The following is a 26,448-nucleotide window of genomic DNA, read 5'->3' on the forward strand; positions in this document are numbered from 1 at the left end:
CACTGAAAAATATACATATTATTTAAGCTGTAAACCAACGAAAAAGAAAATAAGAAAGAAGGAAGGAAGGGAGACAAAAAAGGGAGGGAGGGATCGTTTTGTTGATATCCTTTTTTAAAAAAGTTATAGTATGATTAGGATAACACTAAACCCATTGTCAGTTTAAGAAGAACTGACCATTTTTATGATGTTCAGTCCTCCTGGATGGCTCAGTAGGTTAAAAGTCTGACTCTTGTTCTGGGCTCAGGTCATGATCTCAGGGGTTGTGAGACTGAGCTCCATGTGGGGCTCTGCAATGGGTGTGGAACCTACTTAAGATTCTCTCCCTCCCCTTCTCCCTCTGCCGTTCCCTGCTCTGTGCATCCCCTCTCTAAAAAAAATTACTATGTTCAGTCCTTCAATTTGTGAAACAGAATATGCTTCCAATTAATTACATATTCATTAATATGTATCAGTGATATCCTCCAATTTTCTCCTGGTAAGTTCTTGCATATTCATTAAATTTATTATTGGACTTTCACAGTTTTATGTTATAAATTTTTATGTTATAAATTTTTTTATAAATTTTTATAAATTTTTAAATTTTCTATCATTCTTTTTTATACACAGAAATATAATTTTGCATGCTGATTATCAAACATAGCTCAAAACATGCTTTTTTTTGGAAAGAGTACTTTGTAGAGGGTAATTTGTACATGATAAGATACACAAATCTTAAATGTACAGCTCAGTGAAACTTTTTACATATGTATACACCCATATGATCACCACCCTGATCAAGATATAGAAAATTTCCATTAGTCCAGAAAATTCTCTAATACCCTTTTTTTAGCCAACAATGTCCTTCCTCTCCACCTCCCAGAAAATCATCATTCTGACTTCTAGCACCATAAATTTGTTGTGCATGTCCTTAAACAACACATACATGGAATCACGCAGTAGTTACTCTTTTGTGTCATTTTGTTTATAGCTTTTCGTTATTATCAATAAAGCTACAATGTACTCCTTTCTCAAGGGTCTATACCTAGAGATGGAAACAGCACTAGAATAGTATTTGTTGAAATTCATTAGAAATTCCCAGTGTTCCAAAGTGGTAATTCCATTATATATTATCTCAAACAGTATGTGATGGTTCCAATTATTCCACATGCTTGTTAATACTTGGTATTGTCTATATCTCTCATTTTAACCATTGTGATGGATATATACAGTGGTCCCTGTTCTCTAATGGGATGACTCAGCCAGTATGCACTACCCCAGTGACCACCACTGCTGTGTCTACCATCATACCCAACAAGGCAACATATCTACAATCATATGTTGAGTACACATTAAGAGAGTCTACCACTGCCTGTCAGATGTACTCCTGCACGAATCTGTAAGATTTGACACATAGAAACTTTGACCACCTACCTCTCCCCTTATTCACTCCAACCCTTCTTGGGACTATCAGTGGTGCCTCATTATTGACACTTTTTCAAGTTACAATTTTGCTGTTCCAGTCTTATCAGTCAATTCTGGCCACAGTCTTGCAGCCCTTGAAACTAATCTGTTTCATATTTTCAATTTTTCCAAACCACTTATAATCTGACAATGGTGTACCTTTTTATCATAAGAGCTACTCAAAAAATGGAATAATAAGCATTCTATGTATGGATCTCCTAAGATCTGCAGGCATCTGATATTGTTAAGCCCTTGAATTATTTTCACAAGTCAACTTAAAACGATTTGTAACTGCCTCCCTCACCTACTCCTATTCAACACGTCTTCTCAAGGCAATTTCCTCTCACAATAGCTTTCAAGTAATGACTAGGGTGAAATGGGTGGGAGTTACAGAAACCTACGTTAAAAATTTAGAATCCCACCCTAACCATTTCTGGACATGATGCTTTTTTCTTTCCCCTAATGACAACTCCAGGCCATTCTGACTAGGAAACCCTCCAGGTGGCTCCCAAACTCTAGTTCAGACACCTGGATTTCTTTGTTGGACTGAATGGTCTTAAAGTGTAAAGATAATGATTAGTTGGTTGAACATACTACTCACCCAGTTCCTCTACAGTGGCCCATGCAGGCCAAAGTGGGAGGTACAAGGAGTCCCTTGTAATTCTATAAAAATACCTTTTTTTCCTCTTGTACCTACCATTCTAGAAAGGTCAGGTTCAAGTAGAATATTACTACAAAAAAACTGCCTGGATAGCTCAGTTGGTTAAGCACTCAACTCTTGATTTCAGCTCAGGTCACGATCTCAGGGTCATGAGACTCCAGCCCCATGTCAGCCTCCACATTTGACTGGGAAAACACTCTTCCAATCCCTGCGCACTTGCCCTCTTCCCCTTGTTCCCGTGCTTTCTCTAAATAAATAAATAATAATAGTAAATAAAAATAATTAATTAATTAATTAATTAAATCTTTAAAAAAAGGGGGGGGGGAGGTAAAATTACAACTACCAGAATAGGACATACTGCTTTTGTAGCAGTGGGGGCTATACAAGTAGTCTTTCAGTCTTTCAGAACTGGAAGCTTAATCACAAAGAAAAATTCCCTGGTAAGACTACCCAGAACTGTTCCATAGAGTATAGAATTCTGGCAACTATTTTAATTGACAGTCTTGTGTCAATTTGTGTCATTCATCACCCTTCCTGTCACTATTTTAAGGATAATTTCACTTTTTTTCTCTGAATATCTTTAAGATTTTCTCAGTCTTAGACATTCCAGAGTTATCAGTATTATGAACCTAAGGGTGAGTTTCTTTTCATTTTCTGGACTAGGATTTGTTGGGCTTTGTAAAATTATAGGGTTTTTCCCCCCACTTCTGAAAAATCCTCAGTGATTCACTCCTTAAATTGGCCTTTGGCTCACTCTCTCCTCTCCTTCTGTAATACCAATTAAATTATGTTAGATCTACTCACTATTTTCCATGTCTTTCAAACTCTCTCTCAGTTATCTGTTACAAGTTGTAGAATTTCTTCTCCTATATACCCCCTCTAGTCTAATATGTTCTTTAGCTATTTCTAATCTATTAAGTCTATACTGTTTTCTTTTCTTACTTTAGTAATTCTAATTTTCATTTCCAAAAGGTATTTTCAGTTCTTTTTCAAATGTGTTAGGTCATATTTTCAAGTATTTTTTTTATTTCTTATTGCCTTTAAAAGCTAAAGCATAGTTCTATCCATCACAATATCTAAATATTTGGTGCATTTTTGTTGATTTTTGTTGCCTATTGTTCTAGCTGCTCCTCATAGTGACGTTTTTCCAAGTGTGTGTGGTAATTGTCATAGGTAGTTCCAGTAGAGCTTCAAAAGTTACTGAAGGGGATTCTTTGAGGCCAAGGATAAAGAAACCTTCCTAGAGAGACAACGTACTTTTGATTCCATTAGGACCTAGAAACAATATAAATCCAACACCATATAAAACTAAATTCCCCTAGGGACATTTAGTGTGACCAAGCAATCAATAGTATTTACATTTTGGTTTGTTTGGTTATCTGTTTTTATAAGTGTGGCAAGCTAAGTAGCATATTCCCTTGAATTTGCTTTCTCTCTTTCCCTTTTTACTTTATCTTTGCTTCCCTGGTAATATTATATTCCTTTTTTTTTTTTTAATTTTTATTTATTTATGATAGTCACACAGAGAGAGAGAGAGAGAGAGAGAGAGGCAGAGACACAGGCAGAGGGAGAAGCAGGCTCCGTGCACCGGGAGCCCGACGTGGGATTCGATCCCGGGTCTCCAGGATCCGCCCTGGGCCAAAGGCAGGCGCCAAACCGCTGCGCCACCCAGGGATCCCTATTATATTCCTCAATAAAGAATTAGCAACTTAAAAAAAAAAACTAACTAAATTCCCAAGTTGAGAATTACTAGACTACTAAAGTGATAGAAATTTCAGCTGCGAACCAATGGTACAACTTTGCAGGGGCAAGTCCTATCACCTCTAATTGCTCCCCTCAGAGCAAGAGCAACTGTCTTTGCAATGCTCTAAGGTTCTGAAGGGGGGGGGGGGGGATACATATAATCTACTCTTATTGTAAATATGTCACCCTTTGACATAACCACTTAATAAGGGAAATGATCTCTTATTAAAGCTCCAGACCTTACATAGACCATGGCCTCTGACTTCTTTTTCCCATACCCAACAAGGATATCATAACTGAAGTTCAAGTTTATATACACAAGTAAATATCACGTCAAGAAATGACTTTCAGTGTTCTGAACTTACTTCTTTGGTTTCCTGCTTTCACTCTGATGTAGTTCTATTTTAGTCTTTACTATCTTAATTCTGAAATACTGCTAAGATCTTAAAATAATTTATGTACAACAAACAGTACACTCTAGCTGTTTTCATCAGAAAATTTCTTAGACCACCATATTTTTTCTTGAAATACCTAGATTTGCATGTAATAACTTTAACTAAAATCTAGCCCAATCCTCTATGCAACTAATTCAAAGTCATTCCATGAAGCAAGTCATTTCACAACAAACACATCACAGACACAAATCAATTACAGTGTAGTTTATTAGCAAATTCAGTTATCCATATTGTACTTGTTCCCCATCTAAGCATTAGTAACCATGAAATAATTATAATAAATACATCCAATCCTGACATTGAGGAGTAATTATATTAAGAAGGACACTTTAAAAATATTCAATTTCTTAAGAAATTTCACCATAATTTTGTGAGTGGCTGAACAGAAGATTGTAAGATATAAAAAGATAGGCTGTAATTCAAATAATTATAATGTTGTATTCCAAATGTATGAATACATATCAAAGTATGTCTGCTAAAATATAACTATCATCAAATGATTCTAGGAATTTGGCAAACTTTTGTTATGTGAACTTAAGTAATGTATAAATAGTTATATTTACTTTTGAGCATGATATATAAACTTTTTCTTAAAAATACATCATTTCCCCTTTTGAATTTAGAATCCTAAGCCTATTAATAAAACCCACCGGAACAAATATCTCTTTACCAAAGGGTTAGCTAGAATTCTCACATTCCTTTCTTCTGACACAGTATGATTTACATGTATTATTAACCGCACATTTTATATTTAACATTATTTTTTAACTGTAAGTTATAAAATCTACATACCACAAAAACTTACATTTTGTACTAGTAAATTAATAGAAGTTATTTACTTCTATTACACTACACCAAATCTGCATGTTGTGTACAATAAAAATATTTATAAAGTATTCACTATTTTAAGAGTATATTAAAATTTAGAAGACCAATAATAAAAAACACTATCTTAAGAGATATTTGTTTCCATTTGGACACAAATGAGTATCTAGAACAATATGTAATGAATACATTAAACTTAACAGATTAGGAATAATTTTAATACTTTAACTTTCAAGTTATTTTTACTTATTAACTAATTACAACACGCTGTTTTAATTTAAAAACATGTGATATAAAACTACTGACACTATTTGGTATATAAGCTTCCATAGTTTTTTCTATTTGTATACTAACATAAATTCATTTAAACAAAAATATACATATATTTTTAAAAACAAGATTTGAATCACGGCATATATTCTATTCTATAATCTTTTACATATAATAGATCATTTCCTTTAAATATGAAATCCAACTCACGTATTTCACGTTTAAAATATTTCTGATCAAAGCATAAGTAGTCAAGTTTTATAATTATTCAAGACAATTATTTCATTCCAATCCATTTTTTGAGACAAATCAAATTTTACAATTTCTCTAAATCCCTCATAAAATAAGCCTAATTACAATGTCTAAAGATAATGCATAAATTTTTGTTTTTTCATTTAGAATTACTGGCATTAACTGATATTACACCCAACTGGAGAGGACAATAAATTTTAAGTCTTCTCATCTTAATACAATGTTTTATGAAGTTTCCAAAGTAACATTTAAAGCCATTAAAAAGTATTACTAAAAAGAATTATGTGCCTTTGCTAAAGATAGCAGTTTGAGACCTCTCCTGCCATACAATAATCTCAGATTACTTAGAAAGAAATATACTACTGATACCATGGTAAGGGAAATTATCTGAGAAAGCTGTTATATTCCAAGCAACTTGTGTTATTGGGAAAAAAAACACTAGAGTCATAAGATTTACCCTCGCTGTGTACTTTTGGAAAATCATTCAACCTCTTAAAAGATCAATTTCTTCTTCAATAAAATAGCTACCACTACACCTCCATAGAGTTCTTTAGAAGATTATAGTTATATTTTAAAGACTTTAAAGACTTTTCAAAATCAACATTGTTTCCTGATAAAACAAATTTATTTTTATTTGACCCATCAACAAATCAAAATGTTTCAAACTAAAAAGTTTTCATTATTAAATCAAAAGATGCATTCTATCAAACATTTTGGAATCTTGCCAATTTCTTTAAAAAAAAAAAAAAACTGTAAGTAAACTATTATATTATAGATCAGAAGATGGAGAATGAAGGCCCATGGGCTAAATCCAGCTGGCAGCCTGTTTTTTAAAACAAGATTTATTGGACCAGAGCCACACTCATTAAATTATGTATTATCTATGGCTGCTTTGGCACTACTATACTAGAGTCTATATTAGAGTTGAGTAGCTGTGACAGAAACTATATGGCCAACAAAGCCTAAAATATTTACTACTCGCCCTTTACATAAAACGTTTGCTAACCTCTGCTATAAATGACTACAAACTAAATGGGACAATGTATCCAAAAGAAATTAGAGGAAGAAAAATAAAAATAAAAAAGTATTAAAATATTCACCTAAATTTAATGCCTCATAATGCCACTCCAAAATCCTAAAAATCTAAGCTCCAAATCAATCAGAACTAGAATGTGAAAACTATGGTTACAGAAAATATAAAAACAATACTAAAGTTTCTTAATGGGTTTCTTCAGAATAACAAAATATATCTCTGTGCCTCTTGAAATTAAAGCCAATTATTTCTATTATAAGTAATACTTATATCTATTTTATACAAATTATGTTTTTACCTGCTAATGGCTTGCTCCTCATCAGTTATTCCAGTCTCCCTGAATGCCCTGTTTGATTCCGCCAAACTCAAGGCAATTGCTCTCTGAAGATCATCTTTATCATCTCCAGTGAGATCAATCACATCTGAAAAGCAAAACTATCTTTCTCAAAATTAAAAGTCAAACAAAATGAAGGTAATTCTTATCATGGGGATTCTATACGCAATATATCCTTTCAAACCAAAGTCAGCACCAACTTAAATTCTCCATAAGAGCCTCTCTGAAGAGAATGCAAAGTACATTTTAAATTGGTTATATTTTAAAACTTAATGCTCTTCCCTACAAAATATGCCTAAAACATAAAGAGCATAAATATTTTTCAATGCACAGGAATCTCAATGTTTGCTATGAAGCCTCTGATGAAAAGCTAACAAGTAGAAAGATCACTAAAAACAGGGTTTTACCAACAAAAATTGAAATCACCATAAACATTTACATTTATGCTTTCTGAAGTTTATCCAAATACACACATTACAGTTCATGCATACTACCACCCAGACATTAACTAACAAAGTATAATAATAACTGAGATCTCAAAAATTATGCTTCAGAACCTAATTGACCATGAATACATAAATGCTTATTTATACATTTTGTAAAGACTAGAAGAATGTATTAAACTGTTAACAGTGGTTAATTTTGAAGAAGAGGGTTATGGGAAGAGGAAGGAAGTAACAAGGCCTTTCACTTTCTATTTTAAACACTTCTCTACCAGCTGAATATTCAATGAACATGCAGTCCTCTCATTTTAAAAAAAACTTTTCATTTCATAAAAAGAAATATACAAATACATGATACCAACTTCTTTTGTTAGAAAGAAAACAGTCTTGATGCTGTAAGTATTCTTTTTCCAAAGAACAGAGGCCACAGATATTATTACTACCTTCAAGAAAACCTTTTTAATCCAATTTCCCAATATATATTGGTCTATTTCCTTCACTCAGAAGATGGCAATAATACACCCATTATCATAAGAGCCATAATATATTGCTAAGTAGAGGATTACAAAACAGTATGATAAGAAAGACAAAAGCTATAACTTTGTGTTGTTAGGCTTATGCTTACAGGTATCTTGTATACGTTGTATATTTATTTGTATTTGAGACATTAAAAATTATTTTTTTCTTTGTAATCTTGTAAAAGGAATTTGCAAGAGGGGAAACATAAAAAGGGTAGGGATAGGAAATAAAAAGCCTGCATTTTACCATTTAACTCTAGAGTTATATGTAGTTACTCAAAAAGAATGAGCCACACTTAGTGAGAAAGAAATAACGTATATTGATAGTTTCAAAAATCTACTTCTATTGTTATCCACACTTTTTTCTCTGAACAGTATTTATAAAAGAATATTAAAAATATTAGAAATAATAGCTGGCTATGGAAGGTGTTTTTAAAATATCTTTAGAAGTATAATAAAACCTATGAAAATGTAGTAAGTAGGGTCCAAAAAAAGTTAGTCAAGTAAAATGCAGAACAGAGCATATAGCAAGGTTAGTGAAATGATGGAGCATGCCTAAATATACTGACAGGCCAAAGATTTCCTAAGTCTTACTTACAAGACCCAAGTCCACCTAGATCACAGTCATAGATAGATACCATAGGGGTGTTGCCATCCAGTCCACTTAAAAACTGATGAAGCAGCTAGGACTAGAAAGGCATAAATGTGCCTCAAAAAATGAGGATATTTTGGTCATTAAATAATGACTAGAACTCAAGTTAGTAAAGAGAGAATAATGGAAGTAAAAAAATAAATAATTTGAAAGAAATTCTGCTTCACAAAGAAGCAGGAAAATCAGTTTGGGGGATATGACTAATTAGCCCTCAGATTCCATTCCCTCACCCTCCTAGTGTGCTTTCTTCAACTACAAAAGCTAGAAAGATTAAAACAAACAAATCTATTTTCCCAATTCACTGACAGTTATGGTTCTGAAGAGAATTTAGGTTCCACCAGCTAGATACATTAGGGGGATGCAGGGGATACAGAAGGCAGAAGTGAGGGAAAGCCATCCTGCTGCTTTAGGCTCTTTTCTCCAGCATGACTGGACAGATACAGGTTGTTCCGCACAGCATTCCAGTGTCCAATTTCCAGATTCAGGATGTCAAGAGTAGAAGGGGCAACTAGACTCTGCATTCCAATGTTCAGGCATAGCTCAGTAGCAGTTACGTAATCCTGCCTTCTTGTTCTCTAGGCTGCAGCTCCAGAAGTATGTTTTTGAACTCAGTAGTCCCAGAAACAGCCTCCTGAGTCACACTACCTTCCTGACAGTGGCAGAAGAAACAGCTTCCCTGGCTAGCCAGTTCTGCAAGAATTTGGGGATCATTTCATAAGACAAGCTGCAGATCCCTCCTCCACTCCATCCAGATTTTTTTTAAGAACCTAATTCCCTGGATTAAATTTCTTCTTTGAAACTATCTGGAGTGTTTACTGTTTCATGTCTGACAAGTAAAGGAAACTGGCTAAAGCAGAAACTCACTTAGAAATATCAACAACTTATAATTAGACCTTTCATGATTTAATTGTAACTCAAGCAACATGAATGCAAAAAAACAAGGCAAGGTTTTTAACCCTATTTCATAAATAACTGAAGCTGTGAGAAATGAAGTATATCATCATAAGAATAAAGAATGCTTGACAGCTTTAAACTTAAATCTTAAAACTATGAATCTTTCCTTTCAGAGGAAAGGAAAGGATCCTAGCAGATCTCCAAGAGTAGTCAATGGAGCCTTGGGGATTCCCCCATGATCCTTAAAAGAGAAGGGGGTTCCATAAGTAAAAACGTTCTCATAAAAATATCAAGATGTTATCTGCCTTTCTCCTGTGGTCATATCTGCACTGATGATACAAGACAATAGTGCATAAAAGTACTGCATTTTTGCAAAAATCGAGGCAGTACCACCAAGTTGAGTAATGTACTGTATTACAACTATTGATACTCATTATTCCAAAAAAAAAAAAAAGCCAGTTTCTCTTAGATCCTTGATAAAAAGGGAAAATTTTATTTTATTAAATCTCAATCACTGACTTACATATTCTTTTCATTCTATGTGACAAAACAGGAAGTATGCATAGTACTTCTGCTGCATCCAAAGTAAGCTTTTGCTCAAGAGAAAACACTAATTCAATGCTTGAGCTGCAAACCAACTGAACTGGCTTATCTTTTTTTCATGGAACACTATTTTTACTTGAAAAAAAAAAAACTAACTACAAACTATGATTACTCAAACTTCAGGATTTGGCAGATATTTTCTCGAGAATAAACAAAGTGAGCCCGCCACCTATATAGGAGAACAAATGAGAGTATGTGTTGCCAATGAGGAATGCAGACTTTTCAAGCAAAAATGATAACTTTGGAAAGCTTGTTCTTACCACTACGCACACATTTTCCCAACATTAAAATCTTTTTTGGGTAAATCAAGTGATACCAACAATTTTGATTTGTTTTATAATGTAGACATTCTTCTAATATTTAGAATGAAATCTTTTCCATGGTGTAATAAAATTATGCATAGGTAAATCCATTCCAAGAGCAACACAAGTGATAGAGATGCCAGGAATAACTTTAGTTTCTAATATTTGGTCTTTGACCCATTTCCTGATACAGAGTTCCTAAATTATTTGGAATTTCCTGGGTGACAGGAGCATCTTTTGCTTTAATACGATGAGTCCTGGTGGACTCCTGGTATAGATGCAGGATGAATGCTGCACCAGAAAAAAACAGAAAAACCAAGCCATGGTGAGAAGCTTGGAACTTTGAGAGGAATTTTTTCTTTGGGAGGAGAGAAAGGCTAGAGATTAGGTTAATAATCTAATCATGCCTACCTGCCCAACCCTCCATAAAAACCTCTAAAGTACAGCATTCAGAGAGCTTCCAAGTTGGTGAACATATTCACATGCTGGTATGGTGGCAAACCCCAACTCCATGAGACAGAAGTTCCAGTGCTTGTGACCCTTCCAGACCTTTCCCTATGTATCTCTTCATCGGACCGTTCACCTGTATCCTTTATCATATTCTTTTTTAAAAAATAAACCAGGACATGTTAAGTGTTTCCCTGAGTTCTGCGAGCCATTATTGCAAATTCTCAAACTCAAAGAAGGGGTTTTGGGAACCCCCAACTTGTAGCCAAGTCAGACAGACTTATGGAAGGAAACTGCGGACTCACTACATATGACTGGCATCTAAAGTGTGGGTGTCTTGTGGGACTGCAAGCCCTTAACTTATAGAATCTAAAGTTAACATCAGGTAGAGAGTGTCAGAATTGAACTGAATTACAAGACACCTCACTAGTACTAGAGTATCAGTGAGGTGTGGAAAAAAATTCACATTTCTGGTGTCAGAAATATTGAGTGTAAGCACAGAAAGAAATAAGCAATAGTAGTAGTCTTTAATGCTAGAAAGATAGGTGAATCAGAGACTACTGGTCCTTAACTGAAAAGTTGGAGCTTTTTCCTTTAAGCAATGGAGAAAGTTTATTTATTACTTGTAGTTTCATTATAATTACAATAACTTTCTCCATGATGTTCCCATTACTTCATAAAGCCTCCTCTTTCCATAGGATATTTTAAACAATAAGGCAATCCTCAAAGACCACTATAACCTACTCACACACATTTCAACAGAATGGTTAAACATGAGTTTTTCCTTTGTTTGGAGTTAGCACAATTTCTCCTAAAACATGAAACATGTAATGAACTATTTGTTTCACAATGAAAACTAGCCCTCTATGAGTTTCTTATATGCTTATACTCAAAAAAGGAACAGAGAATATGCTTGGCTATAAATAATTTCTAACTGAAACAATTTCTAATTTCAACTGTAAAAATTTAGCCTTTGTTAAAACTTTCATCCAGGGGGCACCTGGGTGGCTCAGTAGGTTGAGCATTTGCCTTCAGCTCAGGTCATGATGCCAGGGTCCTGAGATTGAGCCCTGTATCAGGCTCCCTGCTCAGGGGGGAGTTGCTTCTCCCTCTTCCTCTGCCTCTCCCCCTGCTAGTGCTCTCTCACTCACACACACTCTCTCTCTCTCAAATAAATAAAATCTCTTAAAAAAAAATTCCATCCAAATACCAAGGTCTTATGAATATTTTTATATCTGTGTCAAGGGAGGATCTCAATGAAACACCAAACTTTGTTTCAGCCAACCCTCCCTCTAGTACAAGTATGAACACAATTCAAGGGCACAATTGTCACTGTTAGCTGAGTAACATTAGAAAAAATCGCATGTTACAAAAACCTCCATCATTTTCAAGTCTTCCCAAATTAAAACATTTTTTTCTATAAAGTTGGAAATATAAATACCAAAACATAACACTCACCTAATAAATCTTTCACTCTCCAAAGAAATACTATTTCAGTATTAAAACTTAAATACAACTCTGAAACATTTCTCTGCTTACTCCAAAATATAGGCAGTCATCAGCTTAACAATGAATTAGACTTCAAATCAATGCATTATTTATAACTCATAATTCATTTTCCCATGAAAACAGCATATTAAGTGACAGGCTTCCAAATTAGTTTACAAAGCCAATTTAGCCCATAATATAGTTGAAACTGCAATATATGTAAAGATTTTGAAAAAATTCTTCCATTGTTTTCCTTACCCAAATAAGGTTAAGCCTAAGGGAAAACCTTCCCCTTCCCCTACCAATTAATCAAGTTTATATATATCACCAGCAAAGATTTCTAGGCAGGGGAATGGTATGAGTAGAAAGAACTGTTAGGAGAGTTAAGAGTTAAAGTGTTGAATAAGAGTTTGAGGAGCTGTAATAATATATACCAGACAAGAGCAACTGAAGGGAATACACAAAAACTGACACAACTGCAAACTAAATGATTATTTTGGTAGATTAGGAAGAGCTTGTTTAAAAATAAATAAATTAATAAATCACTGGGCTACCAGAAGGATGGGGATGCCCTTAAGAGACACAGGCAACTGGACAGGTTGATGTGGTTGGTAAGTGATGGAGCTGAAAATAAAAAAAAAGAGAGAGAGAGAGAGAGACAGGCAAAAATGAACAAAGGGATGGTCAGCAGATCAGAAATAAGAAAACTACCATTCTCACCCTCACGCACTCTGTTTCACCATGACGATATCCACACCATTCATTTCCTGAGCCAAATATGCTCCTGCCTAGTCTGGGATACACCTGCCTCGGACATCACAAAGTCTATTCCCTAACTTCATTCAGATATCTGGATAAATGTGAACTCATCCTAGAGAGATTCCCTGACCAATTCTTTGTCTCAGCACATTCCCTGCCTGACATCCAACCACATCCCTGTCACCCTCTGTCCCTTTACCCTTCTCTACTGTTTCTCATGAACTCACTACTACCTGACATTATTTATTTATTGTTTACTGTCTGTCTTTCCCCTATGTAAACTGAGACTCTGTGGCCTAAAAAACTACCTGATACAGATGAGGCAATCAATAAATATTTGTTAAACAAATAAGACTAAATATAGACTACAGAACAAGACAAAAATAAGTGAGCCATCTTCCCAGTGGCACTAATTAGAAGACTAGAGAACATATGCTTTATCCACCCAGAACTTTTTCTAGTAAGTGAAAGGACAAATAGCATAAAGTATCACATTAGAAGAAAACTACTTAAAAGCGAGAAGACATACGCAATGTAAATTGTCTTTCCCACCCCATGCTTCCATTCTCCTCTCTCTGCTTCCTGTCAGCTCATAAGATGTTCCTGCTTTTCCAATCTTCTCACTGCTGAACTCAGATTCTCTCAAACATCAAGGTACAAAAGAGCCTTCTGTGATGATGGAAATACTCTATTAATCTGCACTGTCCAATACAGTAGCCACCAGGCACATGTGACTTCTACTAAACATTGAAAATATGGCTAGTGCAAGAGAGGAAACTAAATTTTAGTATTAATTTATATTTAAATTTAAGTTGCCACATGTGACTATCGGCAACTATATCGAACAGCTCAGCTCTAAATGGTCTTGTTCTATTTTTAATAATAGCTGCTGAAATTATAATGGCAGCAGCACTGGTAAAAAAAAAAGTGAATAGTAAAGGAACTATTGCTGAGTCTGTCAGAGACTTTAAGGTTTTCCAACTTGGATTACGTAAAAAAAAATTGAAGTTAACATTCAATATTAGTCAACAAAAGTTATAGCCTATGGCTATTATTCTGCCATAAAATTTAAGAAAATTCATAAAGTTGCACAAGTCATTTTGCAGTACATGTCTAACAGAATTCTAAGTACATGCTTAGAATAGAGTAGAAGCCTAGCCTAGTTGCATTCAACTGGTTGTGATCAACTTTCACACCATTATAGCATTTCATCTTTATGCTTAACCTTGATTTTTGGTGAATCATCAAAATAGCTTTATGCAATTAGAAATCTTGATGGAGTGCCATCTAGGTGGCTCTGTCAGTTAAGCATCTGCCTTCAGCTCAGGTCATGATCTTGGGGTCCAGCCCCATACTGGGCTCCCTGCTCAGCAGGAAGTTTGCTTCTCCCTCTCCCTCTGACTCTCTCTAGGTTGCGTGCTTTCTCTCTCTGTCAAATAAATAAATCTTTAAAAAAGGAAAAGGTAAAGAAAAAGAGAAAAAGAAATCTCTATGGAAAAAGAGATTTAATTGTCTTTGTATTATTTTTTTTCTATCCATAGTTACTTGTTTAACATATTTGAAGAATGGAAAAAATATTAGCATTCAATTAATAAAATCCTAAACTGCTTAACATAAGCAATTTACCCTCAACAGAGGTAAACGCCCTAGACTTGGGTCTATATATTACTTGGGCTTTAAATCACTTTTAGGCTGGCTAAGCAATGTAACCAAGACCAGGGTTCTAAGACAGAACCTCACTTTCTATGCAATCCTTACCTAATAACTCAGTTTCTTTTGGAGGAAAAATATACCAATTCTAAGTTTATAAGGGGTTGACCACTTAACAGTAATTCCAATGCCTTATACCAATTTCTCTGAAACTTAAGGCAATATGTGGCATTACTGTCTGTGTTGAAATTACCTACCCAAATCCCTCTCATCTTTTGATCCATACTTTGATTGTTCAATTGTAGCACATCTTGTTCTGGTGGGCATATACAGTTTTTTTCCTGTTTTAAAAAAGTTCAAAAGAATTTAATGGTCATGAAGAAAAGAGTATTACTATTTGATTTCAAATTGGGCAAAAAGCCTTACATGGACATGTCTATGACAGAGTCTGTCATGACACAAAAACTTAGCAGAATCTATTAAGTATATACCTATGATATCTCAATATCTTGCACTGTTTCCTAGTCCTCTCTGCATTAATATTTTTTATTGCAAAACTCCAACACAATTTTATTTCCAATTTAAGATGGAGGTGGGAAGCATTCATTTAAGAATCCACAATATCCAATCTGGATAAGAGATCCAAGTAGTGAAAAAAGATGCCTAAAAGTTTCACTAATACTACTTCAAATGATTTGGGCTTTTTCTCAGAGTTCAGTAGAGTATGGAAAATTAAAATGCAATGAAAAGATACCAAGTACCTTACTACTTAATTCCTTATTATGCAGAGTATAAGCTTTCCTTGGAATGTTTCCTTTTTCTCTCAAAATGACAGGTAAAAAGGATATAGTCCTACTAACTATTGAAAATGTAATTACTTCTTCAACATTAAATGAAGGCTCATAAATATGTGTTAATCTTCAAATAAAGTGATAAAATCTTATCTTCTGACATACCCAGTTATGCATAACAGAAAATTTCTCCACAATCCCCAAATGTGACTTCTATAGGCCATTAAAAGCTATCCCCTTATAGTCATTAAAAAAAAAAAGATGGATTTTATTCCTTGTAAAAGAGCTTATGTCAACAAATGATCTTATGTACTTAGCATTACAGACTTTATTTCAAAATACAGATGTTCTATCAGCACCACAACCAATAGATAATGACACATGTAAAGTTAGCAGTGCTTTATGTTTTATCTATCCCTGGCTGTCAGAGATTTAATACTTAAAAAAGAAAAAAAGGAATAAAAAATTTCTTAAAAGTTAAAAAACATGCCATATTTGAAAAAATTAAGTTAAACTATGGTCAACTTTCAAGTAACAACATATTTCATATAAAATTAAGAAAATGCTCAGAAAGGATCTTTCTATCTAGAACAATCCCTTGAGAACTTCTTGACACCCTGATCACTCCAATACACCACACTCCTGAAGCTCTTACAGTAAGTTGTCTCAATAGAGACCTGTGTTTGAATATATATTTGTGATTATTTCCTGGCGTTCCTCCTCACGTTTAACCACTCCTTCCAAGAATTAAAACACAAAAGATTTCATTTCTTCTTAGGACTAATAGCACAGTAATTTAAAGAATCTGTTGAATGCATGACATCTCCTTACTTTTTCACTTTTAAGCCATTTAACACTACTGTGACACTGCCAAATTTAAATGCTGAATCTATTTCCTAAAGGCAACTGTACTGCTTAGAACTTTATGAAATATGATACAAATTTATTAATGGAAAAGATTTAATTGTTATCTCATCAGATACTTTTTCCCAGGTTGATACTATTGTAATATAATCACCACACTATATTTTTAGGGTTTTTCTCAATAACCTGAAAACAACTTTATGGACCTATCATCCAACTTACTGAATTTTTTTTTTTAAGATTTTTTATTTATTTATTCATGAGAGACAGGCAGAGGGAGAAGCAGGCTCCATCCAGGGAGCCTGACTTGGGACTCGATCCCGGGCCTCCAGGATCAGGCCCTGTGCTGAAGGTGGCGCTAAACCACTGAGCCACCCAGGCTGCCCCAACTTACTGAATTATTAAGTATAAATCAGCACCTTGGTGAGAAGGATAACACACTTTACTGATAAAGAAACCACAACAGCACACAATTTGCTCAAAATGATAATCAGTTGTAATGAACCAGAAACTCCATTTCTCTACCATTACTTTCAAGTGAAATAGAAAATTATATTTTAATGAGTGGCACCAGTTGGTTGACCAGACTGACTCTTGCTTTTATTTTAGCTCAGGTTATAATTTTGCAATCTCATGAGATCAAGCCGCATACTGGTTCTACACTCAATGTGGAGACCTCTTGGGACTGTCTCTCCCTCTCTCTCTCCCTCTCCCCTGCATTTGCATGGGCACAAGATATTTCTCTCTCTCTTAAATAAATAAATCTTATTTAAAAACTAATGAATATTTTTGAAGAACTACACACACACACACACACACACACAATTTTTAATCTTATTCATATGTGACACACATCTTCTGAAATGAGGTTGCCTTCTCCCTAAGAGCATCTATTCAAATCTCTCTTGTCCAGACCATTTTCACTATTCCTTGTCAAAAATCTTGAACAGGTATTAACATCTGGCTTAAACAATACTTGCTGACTCTCACAGAGCAAGTAAGAAAGTATTTAGGAAAAAGTCTTACAGTCCTAATTCCCTTACCTACTTATATAAACTACCTCATGTCACAAAATCCACCATCTATATTAAGAATTCACAGCTTTCAGTCTAAAATCTTGTCATCCTTTCCACTAGAACAGTGAACCATGTTAGTCAATTTCCTGTTTCCTTCACCTTAACCAATTGCCTTCAGTCAAAAACGTTTTCTCCTTTCTCTACCTAATTTTATTTTCCCCCAAGTCTCAGGACCTTGAAAGATAGGTATTATTCTCACATACAAATTCCTCCTCTATTTATGCTACTTCTCTTTTTTCTAACTTCTTGCAACAAGCTTTTCAAGCCCATTCCTTTTCATTGGTTCTGAAACAGCTTTTTTTATACGTATTATCAAAAATAATTCAATGAAACTTTCTGAGAAACGATGCTAACTATTCTAGCATGAGGGTAGGAAGATCAATGGTCTTTTGCCCTGTTATGCTTCCTGTTTGGTAAGAAAAAAAGGCACAAGCAAATAATTTCAAAATTGCACAGTACTCATTAAGACCCAAGTATACTCTGAGTGCTAGAGAAGCACTTGCTTCAATCTAGAAGCCAGGAGAAATATTCTAAAGTCAGAAGTTCCTGAACTAAATCTTACAACACCGAAGGTAATTAGGCTAGGGTGTAGAGGCTACAGGGGATTGTAGACAGAAGGAACAAGTGTAAAGACCAAAGAAATTAAATAGCACTGAGTGGATAAGAACTCCAAACCATCCTGAATTATCACAGTATAAAGTGAGAAGAGAAAAACAACAGAAAATGAAGTTAAAGATGTAGATAGGGTCCAAACCACAGTTTGTCTTGAACTTAGACATAAACAACTGGGTCTGTCTCACATAAATAAAACTTCTTCCATCACTTATTGCCTATGTGAGGTTAAGAGTATTTCAGCTTTGGCTGACATAAGATCATTTGTGAACAAAAATATTAAGATTACCCTGAAAATACAAAATTAAAATATTTTTAAAAACATTAAAATAATCTTTACTGACAATACTTAAAACAACCATGTGAATTTGTTCTTCCTAGTTGTTTCTTAAATTTGAGAAAGTCTGTAAACAATATAAGAGGGGCTGGTTCAGTCAGTAGAGCAGGTAACTCCTGATCTGAGGGTTGTGAGTTTGAATCCCATGCTGGGTGTAGAGACCACTTAAAAATAAAATCTTTTAAAGAAAAAATCAGAAATTCTCTTCAAATACAAGTTAGTAATCAAACTTCTCAAATACAGAATGCATAAATATCTTTTATTTTATAAAATTAATAAATTTTACATGGTGTAGTTATTACACCATAATGAGATATAGAGGAAACTAAACATATTTTGAACAATTCAGTACTATATATAAGCATGAACTATTCACACTATAAAGAAAAAGTCATATCCCACATAAAACTTTCCATATGTATGTATATATGTGTATATGTCTGTGTGCGTATGTATGTATGCTTACTTTGTTACATGGTAATAAATGTTTTTCTAAAATCTTCATTTTGGGGAGGGGCAAGGATTGAGGGAAGGAAAATTCTGTTAAGTGGAAAACCTATCAATAATTAGAAATAATAGCTCCCCTTCAAAAATAATACTAAGGCCTCTAACAACATTTAAAAGCCAAAAGAAATGTTTGTACCCATGTAAAATCCTGGAAATGTTTGTTTCTTTCATGAATAACACCTATAGCTGTTCTGTATTTGAGTACAATTGAGTATTAAATAAAATGCTCTATGAAAGGATATATAACTTAAATACAATCTTTTGTACCTAAACTGGAGAAAACACTGATGCAGCTAATAAAAATGTATACTCTTTGCAACTACACTAAAAAGAATCAAGGTTAAAGTCAAGTAGTCTTTGTCCTTTGCTTCTGCTTAAACAAAATTAATACATTCCCAAGGAAGTTTTTCATTACATTCTTATTAAAGCATTGAGAAAGAGAAATAAACTTACTTGTGTCTGCTTGGCTTCCCACACTGATGTATCTATCGTTGCCAGGGAGTGCTGTTTGGTAGTAAGTTGTCTCCTCCTGCTGAGGGGTCTTGGCATTCTTTGCAGTAAGGAAAGCCACTGCTAATTCCAAGTTTCCATTACTATCCTTCAAATATCAAGAACAGAACATCAAACATTTTAGAATAACTCCATATATTCTCACATGATTTAATTTTCTCCATAACAACTAATACTTAATAGCAAAATTCACTTTCAGATTTGAAATCATTCTATGTGATCCTAATTTTATAAACTGATCATAAACAAAGTACATTCTATCAACAGAAATTCCTTTTCCTATTTAGACTACCGATCTAAGAATTCTATAATTTCTTCATTTCCAATTATTTTCATTTCTGCTTAACAAAAGTCAATCACAGAATTTATGCTTCTAAACAAATAAACTAAAAAATGTTTTCTAGGACTTGCTATACAAAAGGATGGAAATGAGTATTTGAAACAGTACCTCTGCAAAGAAGAGCTATAAAAGATATTCCCTTTAATATGGATGCTAAATGCATATCTAGTGGCAAACTTAAGCAAATGTCAGACTTGTAGGTGGAAAACAGCAAAACATTCTGAAGCTTGATAGTACAGAGAGACACACAGAATTGGACAGAAATACTCAATCCTATCATAGGATGACAATCATACCTAAGATGATTGGGTGACAATCATACCCAAATTAAGTATATACATTTTATGGAGTTCTCATCAAAAGCATTTCTGGGCAAAATTATTCTGAAGTTAATTTAGAAGAAAGCAGATGCTAGAAAACCAAAAATATTTTTAACAGCACAATAATGACAAGAGACATGACCAGTTCTATCTATATCCTCTGTAGAGTTAATAATAAATACAACACTAGCTCTGGGACAACTAATTGAAACAACATTAGGAAACCCAGATATTAATAATGAAGCGATCTCTGTAACAGAAGGCCAGAACACCTAAGACTATGCAGGCCTCATGAACTTTAGCATACACAGAGATGGTAATAGGAAGTCAGTGGAGGACAGACTCCACTGACAGAAATGACAGAAATGACATGGTATGACTTACATTTTAAAAGGATCACTCTGGCTGTGTGTTGAGAATAGATTATCGGAGAGAAAGGGCTAAAGCAGAGAGTCCAACATTATTTGCTATCACATTAAATGTGGGAGGTGACAGAAAAAGAAAAATCAGAATGATTACAAGATGTGAAACCTGAGCAACTGGAATGGAAGAATGAAGTTCCCAACCCACCCCAACTCCAGTTCTAGTTAGCCACAGAAGAGAGAAAAAAAAAGTAAGAGTGCAGTTGGAAAAGTACCAGTGCTTTAAAACTTTATATCACAGTCATTATAATACTCTTAAATGACTCACCAAAAATACGCATATAATATAATCTACAGCTTGAAAAGTAAAATAGTTGTGAAATAATTTGCAATAACAATGGCTACATTTATGGACCACTTAGTATGTGCCAAGAAATGTGCTAAAGTGCTTTTTATATACTACCGTATATAATAACAACAAACTGAATGCAACGGGGATTTACACAACATAAAGATCGCTTACTTTAGAAGGCTAAAAATAGATTCTTCAAATAAAAGTACTGAAATCAGTGACATTCCCAAAAGTAGATTCCTTGGCAGTGCATTACTGAGAAAGTCAACTCATTACTAAGCATCTTACAAATGTATAATGGGAAATGGTTAAAGTTTAAGTACATTGCCCCCACCATCACCACCAACAACTACTGGTAACTGAAACCAAAGCTTAAAAAATCAAAAACAAAAGTAGCACACAACTTACCTCAAAGAAAATGTAGATAATAGGTAATTTGATTAATCCTTTATGTTCATTTAACTAAACATATTTTACATGTTTCCCAGGTTAAAACAGGAAAAGTAAATTCCCCAAACTTGACAAAGTAATGGGGATAGCCCCACACTCAGATATATAGAATGGTAAAGGCACTTTCTGAAAACACCTTGGAGTGACTGAGTCATATTTAAGAGAATAAAGAAAGGACTGGCAATCATCTAAATGTCATAATCATAAAAACTGAGATATGGCTTTTTTTTAAAAGATTTTATTTATTTACTCATGAGACACATACACACACACACACACACACACAGAGAGAGAGAGAGAGAAAGAAAGAGAGAGAGAGAGAGAGACAGGCAGAGGGAGAAGCAGGCTCCATGCAGAGAGCCCGACATGAGATTCATTCCCGGGTCTCCAGGATCACGCCCTGGACTGAAGGCAGCGCTAAACTGCCGAGCCACTGGCTGCAGAGGTATGACATTTTTGTATCCTCTCCAAATACTCACAGTTGCTTCATAAACCCTGCATTAATACTCTTAACATTACTATTTCATCATTTCCCTAACAGGAAAAAAAAAGGCTGAAGCAAAGCTTGTAGTAAAAGCAGAAACTGGCCCTCCAGGATTAGGTTGCTTGGTTTCTATTCAGCTCCTCCACATACCAGCTGTGTGATCTTACTCAACTCACTTTAAAGTGTTTCCTTATCTTTTAAAAGGTGTTATCTAAGAAAGGTAACACCTACCTCAACAGAGTTACTAGGAGAATGTCAGCCACATAAAATACTTTGTATATCACCTATAGGTCCTAAATAACTGCTAGTTATTGTTATCATGATTACAATCACCTCAAAGATTATTTCTAGAAACAAATGAAGAACTTTTGGACTGGAATAAAAAATTGCAATTAAACTTATCTCATGGAGCAAGTTTCAAATGACTGAAGTTCTATGTATGCCTTACAACAGCAAAAATACTATATTGCTGTTAGCCTTTAGTAGCAAAATAGAAATAACTTTAAAATGCAGTTCTAGTTCTTTTTTTTTCCTAGGGTTTATTTATTTGGGGTGGGGGTGGGGGGGAGAGGTACAGAGAGAATCTCAAGACTCCCTCACTGAGCAATGAGCCTGATGCAGGGCTGGATCACTTTTGAATGTTCCTAAGGTACAATGAGTTAAATTTTAGCTAGGTTTTAATTCTTCTTGGAAGAAAAAAAATAAAGTTTCTTACCCTCTATTAATTTTCTCTCTCCTCTCCCTACCCATATTTCTCCATCCCAACCCACCCTATACCCTATATCATTTAAACTCTAGTATCATAGCTCTTGAGTACCATCAACCATCACATTTGGATTCATATCCTTCCATTTTCCATAAAAAGTGTCCCATATGGAGGAAGATTATCTGTCACTCCAAGGTACTTGGAACATTAGGCTGCTAAAAACTAATATGCTCAACATTACATCCTAAGTAAGGGTTTTACATTATAAAAGTTCTTTCCTATTTCTACTACTATACCACAATACGTAAATAAAAACCTTTCAAATATGGTAGGCAGTATAGATGAGGGTGTAACATAAATTGTATGCCATGAAACAGAGGTCATACCTTCAAGGCTTGCTGTAGTATCTGGGCATCATTAATCCCAGTGATTTCTCTCAGCTGATTCAAAAACGTCTGCTGGTGCTAGAGGAGAAAAACCGTAATCATTACCTTTTAAAATCTGAGAATATACAAGAATAAGAAAATAAGTGGCCTCTGGGTTAAAAAAAAAAAAAAAAACAGAAAACACAAACTAGTACAGAGAAGAAAAAATACAGAACTTGACAAAGACTCAACAAATGTCATCATTTTTTATTATTTATTTATAAAATTATTATTATAAACCATGCTGTAAGGAGGCCATACTCCATTCTCCTGTTTCCAAAGGGAACTTCTGCATTATTTCCCAAGAATTCTTACCTAATTAACAGTTTCTGGCCCATTCTTCACTGCCTAATTTATTCTTCCCAACAAGAAAAAGGAGTGATTATGTACAATGGTTAAGCCTAAGAAGAATTAAGGAAAACAGTTTTATCTATTGGGCTCTCTTCATTAGGGGCTGAGGTCACTGGCTAGAGCCTGGCAGCTCTAGCATCTCTCCCTACCCCTAGGGTCAGCCAGCATCCATTCACCTAGGATGTTTGAAAAGACATGCCAAAGGACAGGCCTTGCTCCAGGTATGTATATTATATCATGGGGATTCTAAGAATCATCTCACTCTCTAGTGTATAAAAGCTCCTAAGCAAAAGTAATCACTTGCCCGTGTTTGCTACAGATCTGTTGGTCTTTGTGATCTATTATACTCTCTTAAAGAGAAAAAGAAAAAGAGGGATGGGATTCCACTACCAAACACTTCCCTGAAGATCCCTAATTAAGAACCATGTTCCTTCCTACATCTCCATATTTTTTTTTTTAAGATTTTTACTTATTTACTCATGAGAGACAGAGAGAGAGACAGAGAGAGAGGCAGAGACACAGGCAGAGGGAGAAGCAGGCTCCATGCAGGGAGCCCGATGTGGGACTCGATCCTGGGTCCCCAGGATTAGGCTCTGGGCGGAACGCAGGCACTAAACCACTGAGTCACCCAGGCGTCCCCATCTCCATATTTCTTAAAACAAGTTCCCCCAAACTATTAGCACTATGAAATAGAGAAATCTCAATGAAAAAGAAGTCATCACTAGAATAAAAGAATCTGATGAAATCTTTCTCGAAAATGTTTTACATTCATCTTAGTTATAATCCAGTCAAGAATCATCAATGGATGATAAAACCACAGGATGAAAGTGTGATGAAAAGCAGGATAGTTACATAGTTTCAAACTCTCTTCCTACAAATTATAAAGGGAGAAAGAGTATAACTTTATAATGAAGACACATGACACATACCACCTTAACCAAGTAATCAAATTTAATATTACCCATAATGGGATAAAATGACAGTATATGCCTCCCAATGTTGTATGATACACGAAGAAGACAGTATCACCTCCAGTATTCCTGACCATAATCCATAACCTGAATGTAAACTTGTGGAAGCATCAGACAAATCCAAACTAAGGGACATTTTACAAAATAATTACTATACTATCTTTAAAATTTCTGTATCATAAAAGACAAAGAGTGAGTTTCCAGGTTAAAGGGGGCATGAGAGTCAAACATAATGCGGGAAACCAAACTGCATCTAACTCTAAATGCTATACAGGACATTACTGGGACACTGGAGAAATAAGAATATGAACTGCTTAGTATTTTATTAATATTAAATTCCTGAATTTGATACCTGCACTATAGTTAGGTAAGAAAATAGCTTTTTCTTAGGAAACACACCCTGAAATATTTAAGTTTTAAAGGGGCATTGATGTCTGGAATGTACTCTCAAATCATAAAAAAAAAAAAAGTAGAAGTACTTTGTACTAATCTTGCAACTTTAAATTTAAAATTACTTCAAGGGACGCCTGGCTGGCTCAGCAGTTGAGAGTCTGCCTTTGGCTCAGGGCAAGATCCCAGAGTCCTGGAATCCAGTCCCACTTGGGGCTCCCTGCAGGGAGCCTGCTTCTCCCTCTGCCTATGTCTCCCCCTCTCTCCCTCTGTGTCTCTCATGAATACACAAATAAAATCTTTTTAAAAAAAATATGATTACTTCAAAATAAGGTTTTAAAATATACTATGTACAAATTTGTTAGAATTGTTAGATGTGCATTTCAAAATATTCTTGACAATTTAAATATATGTAACGTATATACCTTCAGAGTTGACGGGTCCCAAACAAATTACAAAATAAAATGAAGAATAATTAAGAAACAATTTGAAAATCGGGTTTGAGGTAACTTACACCTAAATATCTTTATAGAAACCACATGTAGAAGTTAGAAATTATATTCAACTACATGTACCAGAATCCCATCCAAATAGTAACTTCAACATACTGCAGTGTCTGTTTTTTCTAATATAATTAGACTGGAGGTGGGCAATCCAGATCTGATAAGGCCTCCCACATGTCAAAAAGGATCTAAGCTCCTTCTGTCTTCCCACTAAACACTATTATATGTGACATTCATCAAATGTCTGTCATTCCATGTCTCGTCCTCACGCATCCTGTCCAAGCTCTAGGTACGATAAAAGGAAGGGCATAAGACAAAGGGCATAAGCCAAAACATTCTGACATATTTAAGAAGCCCTAGTGACTTCCACTTAAAGCTTCATTGAGCAGAAGAAAACTGGATGGTCACTCATAGTTCAAAGAAAGTTGGGAAATGTATTTTTCAGCTAAGCAAAAAGCCACTTTGAAAATGAAATCAAGGCTCTGTGAGGAAAAGTAAAGAACATATACTAGATAAGCAAGGCAGTATCTACCATGCCATCCATGAACTATCATTTCCAATAACCTTATTAAAGAGATGAAATAACCAAGACTATCTAACAATAAAATAAAAATAATAATGTATACAAACAAGGTCATATAAAATCCCAGGACAAATAAAATAGTTAAGTAAAAAAATCAAGTTGCCAAACTTAACAAAGTAAAAAAGGAATTCTCTTTAAACCTGTCAATTTTTCTATGTTTATTTAAAATATTACTAATGACTAGTAATGGAAACATGACTAAGCTACTCAACACTAAACATTACAAATTAAAGATGTAGAAAAATTTTACAGAAATTCTTCTCATCTAATTCAAGGTCTCATTTCAGTAACAACAACAACAACAACAAAAAAAAAAACAGAAGATTTTATATGTCTCTATGTAATCTCCCCAACAACTGCACTCCAAACTCCATTCTTTACACAGAGCATTATTTCCCTCAACTGCAAATTACCTGGTCATGGAATAAAAACTACTGTACACCTCCCCCAAATCAGTCATTTATACAAATGTTGTCAGCTATTACATATAATACTGGAAAAATGTAAACAATACAAATGTCCTTCCACTACGGAAGAGGTTCTAAATTTTAACGTACAGAAGAATGACCTGATGAGTTTGATAACAATCAAGATTCTCAGGCCCTAGCCCCACAGAATGTGATTCCAGAGGGATCAGGGTGAAGGCTAAGGGATCTGCATTTTTAATAAGCATCTCAGATTATTTTTATACAGATGGACCTAGAGGCACAGTTTGAGTCAACCAAACTGAATATTTTTAAAT

At 34.5% G+C, this 26,448-nt stretch overlaps 1 protein-coding gene across 12 annotated transcripts in view; it reads right to left on the reverse strand.

Annotated features, from left to right (window-relative positions):
- Nucleotides 1-26,448, reverse strand: part of USP25 (ubiquitin specific peptidase 25) — a 136,698-nt gene that overhangs the window by 90,703 nt on the left and 19,547 nt on the right. For 4 of the 12 annotated variants that reach the window (XM_072740930.1, XM_072740927.1, XM_072740928.1 and 1 more), the window contains exons 2-5: nucleotides 22,870-22,947; nucleotides 19,413-19,557; nucleotides 15,030-15,113; nucleotides 6,981-7,104 (exon numbers count right to left, since the gene is read on the reverse strand). In XM_072740930.1, the coding sequence (XP_072597031.1) occupies nucleotides 6,981-7,104; nucleotides 15,030-15,113; nucleotides 19,413-19,557; nucleotides 22,870-22,947 (431 nt within the window). The remainder of the gene's footprint in view (nucleotides 1-6,980; nucleotides 7,105-15,029; nucleotides 15,114-19,412; nucleotides 19,558-22,869; nucleotides 22,948-26,448) is intronic. The other 8 variants (XM_072740929.1, XM_072740926.1, XM_072740934.1 and 5 more) reach the window with 3 other exon arrangements.

The sequence above is a fragment of the Vulpes vulpes genome, chromosome 15 (genome assembly GCF_048418805.1).
Source record: "Vulpes vulpes isolate BD-2025 chromosome 15, VulVul3, whole genome shotgun sequence".
NCBI lineage: Eukaryota > Metazoa > Chordata > Mammalia > Carnivora > Canidae > Vulpes > Vulpes vulpes.